This window comes from Erpetoichthys calabaricus, chromosome 3, assembly GCF_900747795.2.
Source record: "Erpetoichthys calabaricus chromosome 3, fErpCal1.3, whole genome shotgun sequence".
NCBI lineage: Eukaryota > Metazoa > Chordata > Cladistia > Polypteriformes > Polypteridae > Erpetoichthys > Erpetoichthys calabaricus.
The window spans coordinates 190,976,491-190,994,755 of NC_041396.2; the positions used below are offsets into that span (position 1 = coordinate 190,976,491).

Below are 18,265 nucleotides of genomic sequence, written 5' to 3' on the forward strand. Positions count from 1 at the left end.
AATTCATTGTAACAGCAATCATGTCTTTCATTACACGTGCCAGGCGATAGTGGCTACTCACTTGGATGCTGGTGCCTTTCCCCAATTTCACACTTTAATGCTATGCTGTTGCAGGTTCCTCTACTAGCCAGGAAAGAGCTGCATAGCATAGTCCATATATGGTTGTTTCAGGATGGCAACTTAGCAGGGTTCACACACACATATTCACAAGATGATTGTGATTTATAAAGGTTAATTGCGCACAAATGTGCATACATCGGGTTTTATAAATCAGATTTTTTTTTTTTGGCACACGCATTTTTCTGTTTTTTGACATTTTAATATTTTCACTCTCAACTCCAAGTTTTATAAATGAGATCCCAGAATTGCAAACACAATACTCCAGTCTAAACATAACATCCCCCAACTTATATTATCAGTTTTTACAATATAATTTGCCTTTTTAATGGCTTCTGCATATTATTTGGATGATGAGAATGTTGTGTCAACATAAACCACTAAATCCTTTACATTTTACAGTGTCTCCCATCTTGTACTGCATGTATAATTAAAGTTTCTTTATCCTACATGTAGCACTTTGTACATTGTATTTTCCAAGTGTTTGTCCAGCTCTGGAGATAGCTGGAGTTTTTAGCAACATAACAAAAAAGCAGTTGCATGCTAGTAGAGCTACTGATACTGCTTCATAAAGTGATGCCCAGCAGACTAAAACAAATTGTTCATAATGCATCAGTACAGCTTGTTGAATCTGAAAGTGTCAGTTTTGATTTCCAAAATATAAGAAATGAATGTTCAGCAAATGTAAAGTTTAAGAATTGTTGTCAGAAAGGCAAGAAAAAGCTAGGATAGTCTCAAGAAAATAATCGTAAACATTGTTCAGTAGAATTTCTGCAATTCATGTGTAAATGCAAGTCCAATGCTAAACATACTCAATAATACATTATTTGTGGAAATCTGAATACATAAGCATTGATATCTTGGCAGATCACTGGTGATTTTACTGAAGCTCTGATTCAATCATCATTCAAGATACAATGTCAATAATCAACTACAGTATTCAGTTTGAACGTATGCTATATATATTTTTTATATAATATATATATATATATGTATATATTTACTGTGAGACAATGGTAGTAAAAGTATATATTTATTTATACTTTACATATATCACTTTGCTAATTCATACTCAGAAGCTCTAACCAGGCAACAACGTGCAAAAACTAAAACAGCAGTACAAGATGCCAAAACATTACAGAGTATAAATAACCACATCAAAATACTCAAGCAATTTGGTATTTAACCTGGCTTTGGATATCGAGAAGAGGGAGGAACCATAAATAATGCCAATAGAATGAGCTAACTCCATACACACTGCTGTCAAACTTGGAACTGAATCTGTAGGTCATGTAGTCTATACACTGCAATGGCAGGAAGATAAAATGAAAAATAAACGTATTTGGCAGCAGATAAATTAAGGAACGTTTTTAAAGTTTCATATTATGGCAATGGATGTGGGTGTTAACACAAGCCACAAATATCCAGTAAAACAATTAGGTAAATAAAATATCACCAAATATTAAATCATACTTAGAGTAAGATACTACTACTGTTTAAAATGCTCAAAAATGCAAGCTGCGTAATTAAAGTGAAATTTTGGGCACTGTCTCTGCAATCATAATTTTTTAAACACTGAATGTGATTGATTTAAAAATCTAAATGACACTCTTTTTTTGGGACCCCACCAGGAATAAATTACTTAAAGCTTTTCTAAAGAAAAAATGCAAATCTTCTTGTATACATAGAGGTCTTTGCATGTTTCTCATTTTTACACTACCCTGCAGTTTATGTACTGTATAAATGATTCTTTCTATTCAGTGAGTGTTCTGTTAATTTTTTTGTAATGGTTGTGGAAACCGTTGAAACTGAATGTAAGCAGAATTCATTCTGATACTGAACTATTACAGGAGGTGCATTCTGCAAGCTTTCCATAAAAGCACACAGGTATTAATTATGTCTTGACAGCAGAGTATTGCTGCATAGTATTGTTATTAGCAACGTTTTCAATGTATAATGTTTAGACTCTGTATTCTTATTTCTAGTAACATAATAATAATACATTTTATTTATATAGCACCTTTCCCATGCTCAAGGCGCTTCACAGAGTCTTACAAAAAAAAACAGCAGTGTATATGTAAGGTGCACATATGTTTTCCTGAATAGAACAATGAAACAGATAACAAAGAGTTAAATAGAATAAAGGACAATAAACCAGAGTAAAATACTAAATTCAATACTAAAAGAAAAACCTAACAAATAACCTAATTTGTGATATAACAGACACACAAATTATCCTGAGCACCTGGACAGAGAGGTAAACTGAAAGAAAGGGTAGAATGTTAAGTTAAAAGCCTTCCTAAATAGATGAGTTTGAAGTTGTTTTTTAAAAGAATGAATGGAGTCAGCTGATCTAATTAATTTTGGGATGTTCCATAGAGTGCAGGTTAGTGTGAGGCTCAACAAGATTACCAGAATCAGAGGACCTTAGTAGGTGAACAGGAGCACAGTGATTTAGAAGGTCACTGATGTAGTCCGGTGCAAGGCCATTTAAAGCTTTGTAGGTTATTAATGGAATTTTATATTCAATCCTGTAAGACACAGGGAGCCAGTGAAGGCAAAGCAGGATGGGTGTGATGTGCTCACTGTTGCTGGTTCTTGTAAGGACTCTTGCAGCAGAGTTTTGAATCAACTGGAGCTGTGATATAAGATTAGAAGGGTCACCTGCCAGCAGCAAGTTACAGTAATCGATGTGGGATGTGATAAAAGCATTAGAAAAGGAGAGGAATGAGCGAACACGGGATATGTTACGGAGGTGAAAGTAAGAAAGTTTCTTTATATGGGCGGAGTAAGAAAGGGAGGAATCAAAAATGACACCCAGGTTCCTTGCATCAGAAGGTCTGATGAGATCACCATAGAGAGTGACTGAAAAGGAGCTCATTTTCTTAAGTAGTGCTTTAGTGCCAATTTGCAGGAGTTCAGTTTTGTTGCAATTTAATATTAAAGAGTTCTGCTCCATCCAGGTTTTAATTTCACTGAGGCAAGTTGTGACCTGAGAAAACTCTGATGAATTTGCACTTTTGACATTGAAATGCAGTTGAGTGTCATATGCATAAAAATGATAACCCAGTCCATAGCTACGAATAATTTGGCTAAGGGAAAGCATATAAATACAGAAGAGAAGAGGGCCGAGGACAGAGCCCTGAGGAACTCCTTGTGTGAGTGGCGCTGAGCTGGATCTGCTGTTGCCAAGACTAACAAACTCTTGCTTATCAGTCAGATAGGACTTGAACCACTGGAGGGTAGTGCCAGAGGTACCCAGCATGTTCTCCATTCTAGACAGTAGAATGTCATGTCTGACAGTGTCAAATGCTGCACTGAGGTCTAACAGAATTAATATGCTGGTTTGTTCAGTGTCTGCTGCCATAAACAAATCATTGGTTACAGTTTCACAGCCGTGCTACACCCTGAAACCAGACTGAATGGGTTCCATCAAATTATTAGGGGTTAAGTAATTTGTGAACTGGGAGGCTACAACACACTCAAGAACTTTTGACAGAAAAGGTAAGTGGTAAATAGGCCGAATATTGTTAAGATTGTCACCATCAAGACCAGATTTTTTTAACATGGGGGTTACAGAAGCAATTTTAAAAGTGGCTGGCACAAACCCAGTGTCAAGGGATGTATCGATTATTGTCGTAACAGTCGGAATTATGGCATGAAGGCAGGATTTAAGAAGTGTGGTGGGGATGGGGTCCAGTACACAAGTAGTTGGCCTCATCTTACAAAGCAGGTCATTAACAAATGCCGATGTGACTGGGGAAAATTTAGAAAAGGAGCTAGATAGAGTGGGAAGACAGGGAACGGTATAAATGGATGATGGATTTATGTTAGTTGAATTATTTAGATCTTTAACATATACAGTATGCTACCTATTCCTCACTTTCTTCTCTTCTTTTTCAACCTAATTCTAACTCCAACCACCATAATTGCACTATCCTATTCAATATCCATTATCATTCTCATCCATCCATCCATTTTCCAACCCGCTGAATCCAAACACAGGGTCACGGGGGTCTGCTGGAGCCAATCCCAGCCAACACAGGGCACAAGGCAGGGAACCAATCCTGGGCAGGGTGCCAACCCACCGCAGGACACACACAAACACACCCACACACCAAGCACACACTAGGGCCAATTTAGAATCGCCAGTCCACCTAACCTGCATGTCTTTGGACTGTGGGAGGAAACCGGAGCGCCCGGAGGAAACCCACGCAGACACGGGGAGAACATGCAAACTCCACGCAGGGAGGACCCAGGAAGCGAACCCGGGTCCCCAGGTCTCCCAACTGCGAGGCAGCAGCGCTACCCACTGCGCCACCGTGCCGCCCCCATTATCATTCTGCTTTATAAAAATAAATACCTCATAGCAGTGTCTTTATAACAGAGGTTGGTGTGATAAACAAAGGGGGTTTTGTTTCCATAAGTTAGTATACGTTTTTTCACATGGACCAGATGCAGGATTTCCTAAAAGATATTTATACCTTTTCTTCTTTTAAATTTCCATTTTTTTAGCACAGTTGATAAAATTCAGAGAGTTGTATGCATTTAGTAATTTAGTATAAAAAAATGCAGAATGTGTATAAAATAAAAATATACATATTCATACAAATACACGCACACACACATACACTGTGTGTATTTTAAAACACTTTCTTCTGAATAATGGTAAAGCAAGAAAAAAGCCAAGCCATTTTTGTCCTAAATTCATGTGTATTCAGTTTGAAAAAATATATAGAATATGAAAAAGTTTACGTTTGTGTATGTATATATTGTAAGGTTTCTAAACTCGTTTGGGAATCCCCTCCAACAGGAAGACATGGGAAGCATCCCATGTCTATGGAAGGCAGTTTATCAGTTTATCAGTCACAGCTAAAGCAGATGCGAATCGATTGAGGTCGCGGTATAAGCACTTGCCGTCGATAGGTGATGCAAGGAACATTATAAATGCAGGGAACAGTATTACTTGACCGTATTACAGTATTACTTGACCTGGCCACAACCCTACCTGATTGCTTTGTCTGTGTTTAGGAGAATAGTAGATCCCGCTACAATAAATAACAGTGCTGTTCCTATTTCAAGCTAAATAAAGTTGGTTTGCTAAAGTACTGAGACTCAGCCTTGTGTTTTGGTGTTTAGGACAGGGACTCGCATGTCACATGGTACCAGAAGTGGGTTCCTTGCACCGATGGATGCCACCGATGGCCTTGGCATGGCCATAAGATGTGCTGCCAAAGATGGCTCCTTCAGATGACCCTGAATGTTTCCTATTCTGCTTTGAACATATGGCATTGATGCACTGGGACAGAGGAGCCTGGACAGCTATTTTAGCCCTGTTTTTAACTGGAGAAGCCCTTCAAGCCGTACGAAATCTCCCTTTCAAAAGGCTCGATGATTATGTCTATATAAAGCAACAGATCCTCCTCCACACGGCTGTGAGCCCGGTGGTCAAAGGGCGCAAGTTTGGGCTGTGACATATTGATTTGGATCGCCCTGTATGAGGACGGATCCAGGGCTTAGTGGACCTGATTCAAAGCTGGATCCGCAGAGACCCTTTCGAGCACATTGTGGAGAAGCTCGCTATTGATGTAGACCTTTCAGGGAGAGACGAGAAACTTTGTGAGGAAATGCTATGGAACGACGTCCACTTTCTGCTGGATCTGACCCGCAGACTAGAGGGGGCACAAGCCACCTGGAAACAATATAGTTACCCAGGCTTGACCCTGATTTCGATCTAGCCAGCACAGACCTTCAGGGTCGCCAGTGCCAAGAGTAGAAGACGCCAGAGTGTGAACACCATATTGTGGACTAAACACAGCTACTTTCACTGTGATCAACTGGGACATCTGACTCGGGAGTATCACCTCCTACCTGCACAAACAATGGCTATCGGTTTGGCCCAGATATTCAGCTCGCAAGTTTCCCCTGAGATGTTAAAGGAGGACAATTTTAAGGCTCTATTACGTTGGCTGCACGGGAATGCTCGACACTGTTGGACTTCGGTAATGACCTCTGTGTAGTCCACAGTGACATGCTCTGGCAGACTACTTATAAGGCTACAAAGTAAACATCCACTGCATCCATGGGGACATTAAAACATACAACACTATATTATTCCCTTTGAAATTTAAAGGGAAGAGCTTTAAGGTTTGGACTGCCATATCCGACACCTCCCCCTGGCCACTCCTAATAGGAAAAAGGAATGCCCTCCTCCCACGGGTCTCGGCCACCTTCAGAGCACCTACCTCCATAGTGGATAGTGAGGGGCTCACCACAGACAATGTCAGTCAAGTAAACGGGTTTGAAATTGAACCGGAGTTGTTCAGTGAACTGGGGGATGTATCCTCAAGTGTCACATGCACCAACAGCCTCCACAGACTGGACACTCAATATGGACCTGGACGAAGATGAAATAGTAGTGGGAGGTGAGTGCGATACTGCATCGGACATGGTAGTGATGGGAGATGAGCGCGATTCTGCATCAAACACGGAGGAAGCAGAGACTGTCATCCAGCGAGTTTGCTCACCTACAGCGCGCTGATAACAACTTGGATTTTGCATTCAGACAAGCCCATGTTGCTAATGACTCTTATTATCAGGAGAGAGAGGACCCAAATTTTAAAACGCCTAACTTTTTACTTAAGGATGGTTTTCTGTATCAGGTGATTTCTGATGGCATGGGTGATGGGCGTATTGAGCAGTTGGTAGTACTAAGTGAGCATAGAGAGAAGATTTTAAAAATTGCTCACAGTCATGTTTTTGGGGGGTCACCTTGGCGCAGAAAAGACGAGGGAATGCATTTTGAAACACTTTTATTGGGTGAATATGGGCCTGTCCCGACTGTCAAATAGTTTACGATCACAGACCTGCACAGGCACCCCATGTACCGATGCCTATTTCAGACGTCCCCTTTGAAATGGTGGGATTAGATATTGTTGGCCCGCTTCCCAGGAGTAAAAGTGGCTTTCAGTATATGCTCGTGTTAATTGATTATGCCACAAGATACCCAGAAGTAGCAGTGCTGTGACGGGCGGACACCCGAACTATTGAAAAAGCACTCTCGGATATGTTGACACGTATTAGTATCCTTTGCAAGATTCTCACTGATCAGGACACACCCTTTATGTCTCACATCATGAAGCAGTTGCGTAAGTTTCGGAATACACTCCACGGTCTATCAACCGCAGACGAATGGCCTGACTGAATAATTTAATAAAACCCTAAAACAGATGATTCACTGGGTAGCCCATGACAATCCAACTTCTTGGGATACAGTTGTACCGTTCCTCTTGTTTGCTGTCCAGGAGGCCCCACAAGCGTCAATCGGAATTAGTTCCTTTGAACTATTATTTGACTGGCGACTACGCAGGGTGTTGGACTTTTTTCAGGATGAGTGGACAGGAAATCAAGAGAAGCCCATCTGGGTAGAGGTTTGTCGACTGAGTTGTTTTGCTACAAGAGCAAGTTGCCCGATTGTCCTCTATTGTGGTGGAGCATCATCAGCGCGAGCAGGAGACACAAAAACAGCATTATGACAAGACGAGTAAACTCAGCAAGTTTAAGAAGGGAGATCACGTGCTGGTGTTGATCCCATCCAATCCACATAAATTTTGGGCCGAATGGCAAGGGCCGGCAGTGGTATGTCCACTGTGAATAATAAAGTCAGAATTCCTGAGCAGAGGAAACTCGTATAAATTTTGCATGTTAATCTTTTAAAGGAGTGGCACAACCATCACAAAGTCCTGGTCATGGCCGCAGCAGCCCCTTGGGCTGAGGTCGCTGTTGAGGATGATTTAAAGGACACCCAGAAAGCGGAATTGCGTTCCCTGATCGTGAGGAACTCGGATGTCTTCTCGGTAATGCCTGGCCAGACAATGATTGCAGAACACAGGATTGTCACTGCACCCAGTGTATACAGGTGCCCCCATATCACCTACCAGAAGCAACAAGAAAAGTAATACATGAGGAAGTCCAACAGATGCTCCAATTAGGCATAGGATTTCCAAGTCTGATGCATATGCGATGCCGCGTGTGGACGAGTTGTTGGAATAGCTCAGGCAGGCTTCATATATTTCCTCCCTTGAGCTCACAAAGGGTTATTGGCATGTCCCCTTGGAGGAGTCTAGTTGTGAGAAGGCTGCATTCGCCACTCCAGGCAGGCTGTTTGAATTTACAGCACTCCCTTTTGGTCTCCATGCTGCTCCATGCTGACCTTTCAGCGAATGATGGACCAGCTCCTGCATCCACATTCCACACATGCAGGTGCCTATCTTGACAATGTGGCCATTTTCAGTAATGACTGGGAATCTCATTTCGTCTGCCTTCGGGCAGTGCTTGACAGTTTATGGCTGGCAGGGTTGATGGTCAACCCTAAGAAGTGCAAGGTGGGTATGTCAGAAACCCACTATCTGGGATATTCCATGGGGAAGGGTTTGCTCAAGCCCCAAATGGACAAGGTGGGGGAGGTGCTTACATATAACCATCCTGAAACACAGTGGTAGGTTTGTACCTTCCTCTGGCTTATATATACTATATATATATAATATATATATATATATATATACACATATTGTGACATGTGAGTCCCTGTCTTGCACCCCAAACATGGGGCTGAGTCTCAGTACACTATGTGTGTGTGTATGTATATATGCATGAGCATTGGGGGCAGCTTAAAGGCTTGGATAATGGTAATTACCCACTGGAACACAACAGAGTGCTGTTGACTAACACCTTATCTTTTCCTCCCTTTGCAGACCAGAAGACTGATGGCTTTACCACACTTGATGTCACTTCCAGTGTCTGCCTGCCTGCCTGCACCATCTTCCTGCAAGAAGTTCTTATCAGCGGAAGCTCCGCCATCTTTAATTAGTCATGTGAATTCAGTTTTATTCAGCTTTAAAGAATGTATAGAATTTGAAAAAGTTTATAAATTTTATATTTTGATTTCAGTGGAGAAAATTGTCATGATTGTTACATAGGGATTCACAGAAATAAATGGCTGTGGTGGTAAAACAATAGTAAGCAACGTTCAGTCCTACATCCAGATCATCATCATTTCTCCAGATCATTATATAAAGGCATTTTTGGAAGGTGCTAATAATGACTGAAAATTGTTTTTTTCAACCCTAAATTTATAACCACTGCTCTTTTGTTCCAAAAATTCTTATACTGTACATCCAGGACAGGATATATTTCTGGCAGTCTTAAACATGAACTCGCATTACAAAAAACATTAGAGCAGTGGTTCTCAACCAATATCACAAGATAGAATCTGGGAAAAGCAATTATAATGAAATTTTTGGGAAAAATACCATGAATATAATGTGAATAGAGCTTTATAAGGGGAAAATAAATTTAGAGGGTATATAGAATGATGTCAAATAATCATTCCAAATTTTTCATTTTTCAACTTGCTTGGTTTGTTATCGTTTTTAGAGATTGCTAGTTTAATGGAACAAAATTAGATTATTTAGAAATAAAATAAATATATTTAACCTTTAATTTAATGTTCATTATATTAATTAAGAGCAGAAGTTTACTGTTTTGGACAGGGTCATCAGTGTTTCCTTTGTTCACCCTTAAAAAAACAGGAATAGGCTGCCTAGTTATATAAACTGGAACCTGGCATAAAGAATCTGTTTGCCATGAAGCACATTCAGCCTTCATGTGGACTTATAAAGATTTGTCAATTATTTTTCTGTTTTTTATTGGGGGAAGAGGTTGTGAAATTGTATTATATGTATGTTTTTTCTTCCTTCTTTTAATCTGAATTTATATGTAGCATGTACACACATGCATTACTACATACTAGATTTAAATTTAAAAAAAAAATTCTTCTAGTAGTGCTTTTGAAAATGTAGATAACATCATTTTCTGATTTGGAAAGTTAACATTAACTGTTAACTGTTGTGACAATTGCACATTTTGATGCTTTACTCAGCCCTAGACTCACAATTGCAAATTAAACCAACTGGAAACTAATTTGCGTTTTTTCTTAACTAACATTAACAGGTCATTAACTTTTTTAATGTTGTTATATGACATTTTAAAAGGGGACAATAGCAAATGACACAACATGTACAGAGTTAACATTGTACTCTTTTATCTGAAAGGGGAGCATAAGTGTGGGGTCACAACAACATTTATGTCTAGAGCACAATTTCATACGTAGGCTGTAGCTCAAAATGCTTTACAAGATGTCAAAAATATTTGCAAGAAAAGAAAACCAAATTAAAATTAGGTAAGAATAATAATGAATAAATAAAACAAATGAATCAATAGAAATTTTCATAAAATAGATATCTAATTAATAGATTGGAAGAATCCTTATATGCGTATCAAATTTTAAGTCGCTAAAGATGAATCAGATGATTAAGTCAGATGGCTAGGGAGGACAGATAAAATATAAAAAATGTCCAGATAAGCTGGAGAAAAGAGGTATATCGGAATGCATAGCTTGTTGTACCTTTCCACATTTGGAATTTGGGCACTGCCAACTCAATGAAGTTCAGTTGTTGTCAGGCCAAAACAAGAGGGTTTGGTTGCAATGGGCAAAAAAATGCAAAATAATAAGCACTAGAGAGGCTACTAAAACATCCCCTGTACTGACGAAATAAAAGTCTTTTCTTTGTAATAATTGTGTTGAAGTATCAGTTTTTCATGTGCAAGTTTGGATCACTTTCATATGCAAGTATTTATCTCAGAGGTTCCAGTTTCTTTTTCCAAACACATCTGTCCCCAGATGCTCACAGTTATCCCCCTATATTTATCTCATCACATCATATCACATGGGTGTGTTTCTCTTTCTGTCTCTCCATCAAGTAACAGGGTCAAAACAGTCTTCCCTTTGGCACCACAGGGCCATCATCACAGGATTGACTTGACCTTGCTTATGTCTATTAAAGGTAAAAAAAAATGCTGCCTTTTCCTAATTTTTGCAAGACTACACAGCCCATATAATCTTAGTAATTGTAAAAGTAATGCAATTTTGACATCTTAGAAGTTATGGTGGATGCATTTTAAAATGGAACAGTGCCAAATGTTTCCAGCTTATAAGCACATTACAGGTTATATATCCCAGTAGCATCTCCTGCATTATAATGCCACAACATCTACAATATATTTTGATCCTTGTACAGTGCATGTTAATCTCTACACTATGGTACAACCCCACTAAAATCCGTCACATTGTGGCACATAAATGAGTTTCTTAAGACAATTCCCACATACTGTAACTTTGCCCGCTCCACCCTTCCATCTCTACCATCATAAACCAGTCCTGGAGGGATAACAATCTTACCTTATTGCGCTTGAAGTAGGCTCTCCGACATGCTGCAAAACATTTTTCGCTGCAGAAGCTTTTAAGCTCACTGCCCATACTTAGGGAGTAGCGCTTGATACCCACTTTCTGACACCAGGCACACATGATCTGTATATTTGAGACTGTGTCTTCTGAAAAGGCCAGAAAAAAAAAATTAGGTTTTTGCTTTTTTCTTTTCTTCAAATAAGCCATCTAAGTTTAACACATTTCAGAATCTTATTTATGAATCACATTCTAACACTCTTCATCATACAGCAGCCAAGTGTTAGTTCCTGGTCATGTATCCATCTATTCAACTTCCAACCTACTAGAATTTCTCAAGTGGGGCTTTTTGACAGATCTTGACATTACAAACATTAAGGCATCTGCTTCGTTAAAATAATATATTTAAAGTTTTTTGTCTAAACTTGTGCACAATGTACAAGCTTTTAAATCCCTGCTTAGCCAAAAAGAAGTGGAATGAATGTGAAATGAATGATTATACAGTGAGATGAAAAAGTATTTGCTCCCTTCCTGATTTACTCTATTTTTGCTCATTCATAACACTTAATTGTTTCTGATACCCAAGCAAATTTAATTTACTACAGTAGACAGCCTGAGTAAACACAATGCACAGTTTTTAAAGTATCATTTGATTTATCAAAGGAAAAAAACTTTCCCAACACCTTTGTCATCCATGTGAAAAGGTATTGCCCCCCCTAAACTGAACATTTTTTTGTGCCATCTTTAGCAGGAACAATTTCAATCAATGCCTCTAGTAACAGGAAATTAGTCTTTGGCATTGCTGTGGAGAAATTTTGGCTTTCAATTCAGCCACAACATCTCAAGGAGGTTCAAATTATGACTTTCTCTGGGCCACTCCTTACCCTTAATTTTGAGTTTTTCAGCTAGTCAGAGCTGGACTTACTGTTGTGCTTCACATTGCTGTCCTGCTGCATAATCCTTTACACTTAAACTTCAGATCATGGACTGACAATCTTATTCAGTACTTTCTGGTAGATGGCTGAATTCATGCTTCCCTCAAGTATGGCAAGATACCCAGGCCCAAAAGCATCAAAGCATTACTGCACTATTTACACTACCACCATAATGTTTCAAAGTAGGCATGATGTTCTTATTGTGGAAAGCTGTATTAGTTTTATACCAGATGCAACAGAGCCCATGCCTTCCAAAAGGATTCCACTTTTGATTCATCAATTCATAGGCCATTATTTCAAACATTTTGGAGGTGATCACCGTGTTTTGGCAAATGTTCAACAAGACTTCATGTTTCTCTTTTAGCTGCAATCTTTGCCTTGCAACTCTCACATAGATGCCATGTTTCCCCATTGTCTTTCTAATGGAGGATTCATGAACAGTGTGACATTAACTGAGTTGAGAGAGAGCTGCAGTTGCTTAGATGTTCCTCAACATTCTTCCATGACCTTCCAGATGAGGATTCTATACACTCTTGGAGTAATTTTGTATTATACAAAATTTTTTTGGAGATCAGAAACATTGTGTTATAATTAAACAATAACAGAGAAAATTGGGAACTGGACAAACCCTTTTTTATAGCACTGTATAATGTCTCATTAGATTACAAGTTCAAATAAATTCTTACGTGTACACGGTATAATGAAAGTCTAACTGGCTAACATACTAAATACAGTCATACTGTACCTACAGCCGTAAATGATAGTAACACTATATGTTAAATTTAACATCATACAATATATAATATACAGTATCATTCATTTTGTCAATCAATTGACAGTGCTGTATCCTTTTGATTTAGTTGAATAAATTCCCCCATTTTTAGATGCACTTGTTCTGTAACTGGAGATTGATAGTGTGTAGATTTTAATTATGTGCTCTTTTGTTATTTGTAAATTCATTTTGGCATAGTTAAAAATTATTTATATGTTACTGTACTTCTATTTTATTCTGTTGCCATTTTTATTTTCCATTGGAGCCACTATATTGGGAGACATTGTTTGTTATTGCTAACCTGGATGCTACCATGTAACAACCAGAAGTGTGTGACCTGTGCAATTATTCCTGCCAGTGTTAAGGTCAGAGTTGTGCACTTCTAAGTTGTCCAGTATTTTGGATACTTGGCATATCTTTGTGGTAGAATTTTTAGCTAAAGCATTTGCTTGAACTAACATGTTTTGAGTTTGGATTAGCATTAAGGGTTGGGGCACAATACTTGGACTTTCTGTTTCGATCTTTTGTTTAACTGCAATGACTTTTTCCTCTCCCATCTCCTGGTCCTCTTCCATAAAATTAATAAATAAATAATTTCTGTCTTGTTAATTGTGGTAGAACACTATGCAATCCTGAACTTAGTATTGTCATACCAGATTGTAATATAACAAGTGATTATAGACTGCACTGTGCAACTGTAGAAGTTGGTGAGCATAAATGTTGAAATGTAGGCTTTCCTCAAGTATTGGTGGATTAAAAAGAATGGTGAGTCTTCTTGACAATAGCGAATATTTGTTGTGCCTGTTTGAGGTCATCACTGATGGCACCTTCATAATATTTAAAGCTACTGACCATCTTCATATTATCTTTTCTAATGTAGAAATGAGGTTTGTCAGCAATGTGTCAGAAGTCAGATCTCATTTTTGTAAGCCATTTCATGATTATTGGTAATTAGTTCTGTAATGGTGGTGTCTTCAGCAAATTTAAATATGTTACTGTGGTGGTCTCATGATCAAAGAAGGCACAGACAGCATCATGTTAATCTGGAAGAGAAAATGTTCATGTGATTAGGTGGTATTTTACTTTGTATGCCATATGCATCATTTTGCCTTTTCTCACATCTCACATGTGTCACAAGTACCATTGTATTCATTTTGCAGCTTCTCCTGCTGTAGACATTTAGCACATTTAATTGCTTTCTAGAGCTGACACTTTCATTTCTTGTATTCTTCAATATCATCGACTTGAAATGCTTTACTGTGAGCCTTCAGTAGATGACAGATGTTACTGGTAATACCCACTTTTGTATTAGAAGGTTATGACCATTGCATACAGATATGATAAGGAATCTCTAGACATGTCCCAAGTTGCAGAATAAAATCCTTTAGTTTTTCCTCTACCTCTTTAGTCAAGTGGTGATCCACTCTTCTTACTGGCTTCTCCTGATTCAGTATCAGCTTGTAAGCTGGTAGCAAAAGTACTGAGTGGTGATATAGCTCTCTGATGTGAGGACAGAGAATCGAACAATGAGTATCTTTTATTATGTTATAGCATTCAGTGAAATGGAATGTACCCTCTTGTTCTATGGGATAAGTGAGTTTTGGTTATAATAGATTTAGTGTGTGTTTTTTTTATTTCATCTCATTTTTTTACATTTAATAAAGGAACTTTTAATTAGCATGCTTTCTGAATCTGCAAAAATGATGATTACTGGTGAGAATGTTTGTCATGCCATAGAAATGAAAAGCAGAGTCTTTCTTACATACTGCTTTTCAATTTACATTGTCACATTATCTATTTGTTGATTTGTTAATCTTTCCTAGTGAATTCATGAGAAGTCGGGATCTATCATGGCAGCAGTGAGTGCAAGGTTGAAACTAGTGTGGGATAATTTCCATCTCAGTCCTTTATTAAACTGAAAATAATGCTGTGGAGTGTCCTAGTATCAAAATTGTTATGCTTATAGTTCTTAAATATACAGAGTGAGGCTGTGGAAAAAACAGAATGCAAGCTATCGAGTATAGTATGGATAAGAGACATGTAGCATAAACAGAAAACATTATTTTGAAATAAAAAGATCTGTCATATACAGGGTGTTTTTTTAAGATCACAATCAAAAAACATAGTTGCAAATGTTAATTAAAAAACAAATGAGAAGGCATTATAAATAACCTCAAATCAATGAAGCTTCTTTAATATTGGTAGAATGATCATTCTAGAGTTCAGGTAGCCATACAGGTAAAATCTCTATTTATTTTTCTTATATGTGCACTCCAGAGTATAGGTGCTAATATGTCCTGTTAGGTTGGGACTGCTAAACTATTTGCCAGTAAGAATGCAGATTTTAACATTGACTCTAAACTTAATTGGAAGCCAGTAAATTGATTTAAGAGCTGAAGCTGTACAGTCATACTTCTTGATTCCAGTTTTGACATGTGCTGCTATTATCTGAAGTACTGTAACTGTAGAATACAAATATTTAAAAACTTTTCACAATAACAGGCCATTTAGTAAAACCTTGACATCCTGCTAGGTGGATGTTTTGAACAGATTGACCACAAAGCTTTACAATAACCAGTTTTGCTTGAAAAAATTGGTCGATAATAAAGCTCTTAAAGATTATGCAGTTTTAAAAGAGGCCTTAATGTTACAGCATATACACCTGCTGCTTCTCTCTTTTCATTGTTCATTTTTTCATAGTTACACTGTGTAATGGTTACATCAATCAAATCACATCACGGTACTGATAAATGAATAGTCAAACACACTTCAATGTTTCATTTTACAAGGCATAAGAGTCATTTAAAATTTTTCTCATCACATTTCCTCTATATATATATATATATATATATATATATATATATATATATATATATATATATATATATATTGTGGCACCCGGACGGGGCACACGCCCGGCCGGGACGCCCAGGAGGACAGGAGGAGAGCTCATTCCTCCTCCAGAACGCGAGGGGGCGTCCACCCTGGTTGTATTGGGGGCCACGGGTACAGAGCTTGGAAGCTCTACGCCGTAGGGGCCCGTGGCCACCGCCAGGGGGACCCTGGACCCCAGCGCTTCCGCCACACCCGGAGGTGCTGGGGGGAAGAGAAGAAGGGACACCCGGAGTGCTTCCGGATACACAGCCGACACTTCCGCCACACTGGGGAGTGCCGGTGGAAGATTGCCGGGGAGCACCTGGAGCACATCCGGGTGTGTATAAAAGGGGCCGCCTCCCTCCAGTCATTGACAAGAGTCAGGAGGAAGAAAGATGATGTCGGGAGGACGGCAAGGAGGCGGCCTGAAGAGAGAGAAGGCATTGTGTTGTGGCCAGGACTCTGGGGTCTTTGGGGTTTGTGAGCACAATATTGACTTTGTAAATATTGTAAATAAACGTGTGTTGGGTGACATGAGCATGTCTGCCTGTCTGTGTCCGAGCCAGTCTCCACAGTGGCATCCCAGATGGGATGATCCGCCTGTTACAAGGCGGGGAATCCCTTTTAAAAATAATTTTGTGGACGGCTCGGCGCAGCAGGCGAGCCCACACACGTACCGCGGGAGCGGTATGCCTACAACCCCGCGAGAGAGACTCCACACACAGACCGCTAACGGGCCGCGGTCACAAGGTTCCCTCCTGGTGCGGCGGAATACCGACGGGCCATACCTGAGTGCAGCGGGCTCCAGGGAGTGTGCTGTCGCTGACGGCGCCCGGGATGGCGCGAGGTCGAAGGAGGCCACGCCAAGGCAGCTGCTTCGGTCAGACGGGACCGGACAGGTAAGTTCCCTGCTCGCTGGCAGCCAGCCCTGTGGGGCTGCACGTGTTTTGTGTGCTTCAGGCGGGGGCTGTCCGGGTCTACGTCGGTGGCAGACTCGTGCTGATCTGCGGGGCTTTCTGGAAGCGGCAGAGGCTGCAGGAAGGGAGACGCTGCAGCGCAGAGGGTCAGCTCGTCATCGCAACAGGAGGAGAAGAGCCAAAATGGCCGCAGACCGGAAGTACCTCCCCGTGACAGGCACGGGACTGGACGGTGTGTCTTGTATGCCCGCCAATGACTGCATAGAGGCGGGACCAAGGAATGTCCGTCTCGGGCCAGGGAGAAACCCGATTGGGTTGGAGGAGAAGCCCCACAGGAAGCAGCCGGTGAGTATGACTGACATCCCGGTAAGTCAATCGCCGGCTGGCTTTCCCTGCTTGTCCGTGGCGCTGCGTGAGCTGGAGCAGGTGCTTCAGTCCGTAGTGCCGTTTCCACAGGTGCTACGTGCGCTCCATGCAGACCTGCAGGAGCTGGAGAGGAAGGTGAGCGCATCATTACAGACGCTGCATGCTGCGGTGGATGGGCGCGTCGCTGGATCCTTTTGCCAGAGTGGCACGGCGGGAACGGTAGGTGTAATCGATCCCGTACAGCATGTTGGAGGTCCCACCGACAGGATCCGTGAACCCCGTGATCGGAGTCCGGTAGGGGGATTTCCTACAGTGGATGCGGCGGTGCAGGCTGTTCGCAAGGTGAGGGGAGCAACATCGAGAGGGCAGGCAGGACAGGGGTTGATGAGTGCCCTGGGTCTTAGCGCCCGACGTCCCGAGCCTGTGACAGTCTCCCGTCACTCTGTATGGACGCAGACGGGAATGGGGCTGTGCGTTTCTCATGCGCAGACTCAAACCGTTGGGGCGTCCAAGAGTGATAGGGGGAATCGAGGGGAGAATGCCGGTTCCTCCGATAGGAAGGGGCGTGCAGCTGGGTGCGCACGTCCAGAGAGTGGCCGTCCTCTGCGGAGGCAGAGGGAAGCTCCAAAGCCGGTGAGGGAGACGACGGTGCGAGCGGACCCATCAGACACCAGCAGATGGGCAGGGAGCCTGCGGAGAAGGTGCCGAACAGGCAAGTCGCGGGGTGCCATTAAGGGGGGAGAGCGCTGCCAGTGCGCGGCACAGAGAGACGTCAGGTGGTGGCGTCCAGGCAGCGCTGCTGCCCCTCTTTCTGTTTTGGTTACAGGGCCGGACCCCGGATGCGCAGTAGGGCCTGCTTCGTGGAGGACCTGCCCTACCGGGACGGACCGCCGCACTGGAGGACTCTTCGCTGGCGATGGGGCAGCCCCACGACCGGCAGAGGCTACGAAGGCGCGAGCGACGCAGCACAAAGGGGCGCGAA

The 18,265-nt window shown here is 41.1% G+C and overlaps 1 protein-coding gene across 5 annotated transcripts in view; it reads right to left on the minus strand.

The window, feature by feature from the left end:
- Nucleotides 1-18,265, minus strand: part of sobpa (sine oculis binding protein homolog (Drosophila) a) — a 504,585-nt gene that overhangs the window by 348,714 nt on the left and 137,606 nt on the right. For all 5 annotated transcript variants that reach the window (XM_051925141.1, XM_051925144.1, XM_051925142.1 and 2 more), the window contains exon 4: nucleotides 11,417-11,568. In XM_051925141.1, coding sequence (XP_051781101.1) covers nucleotides 11,417-11,568 — 152 coding nt within the window. The remainder of the gene's footprint in view (nucleotides 1-11,416; nucleotides 11,569-18,265) is intronic.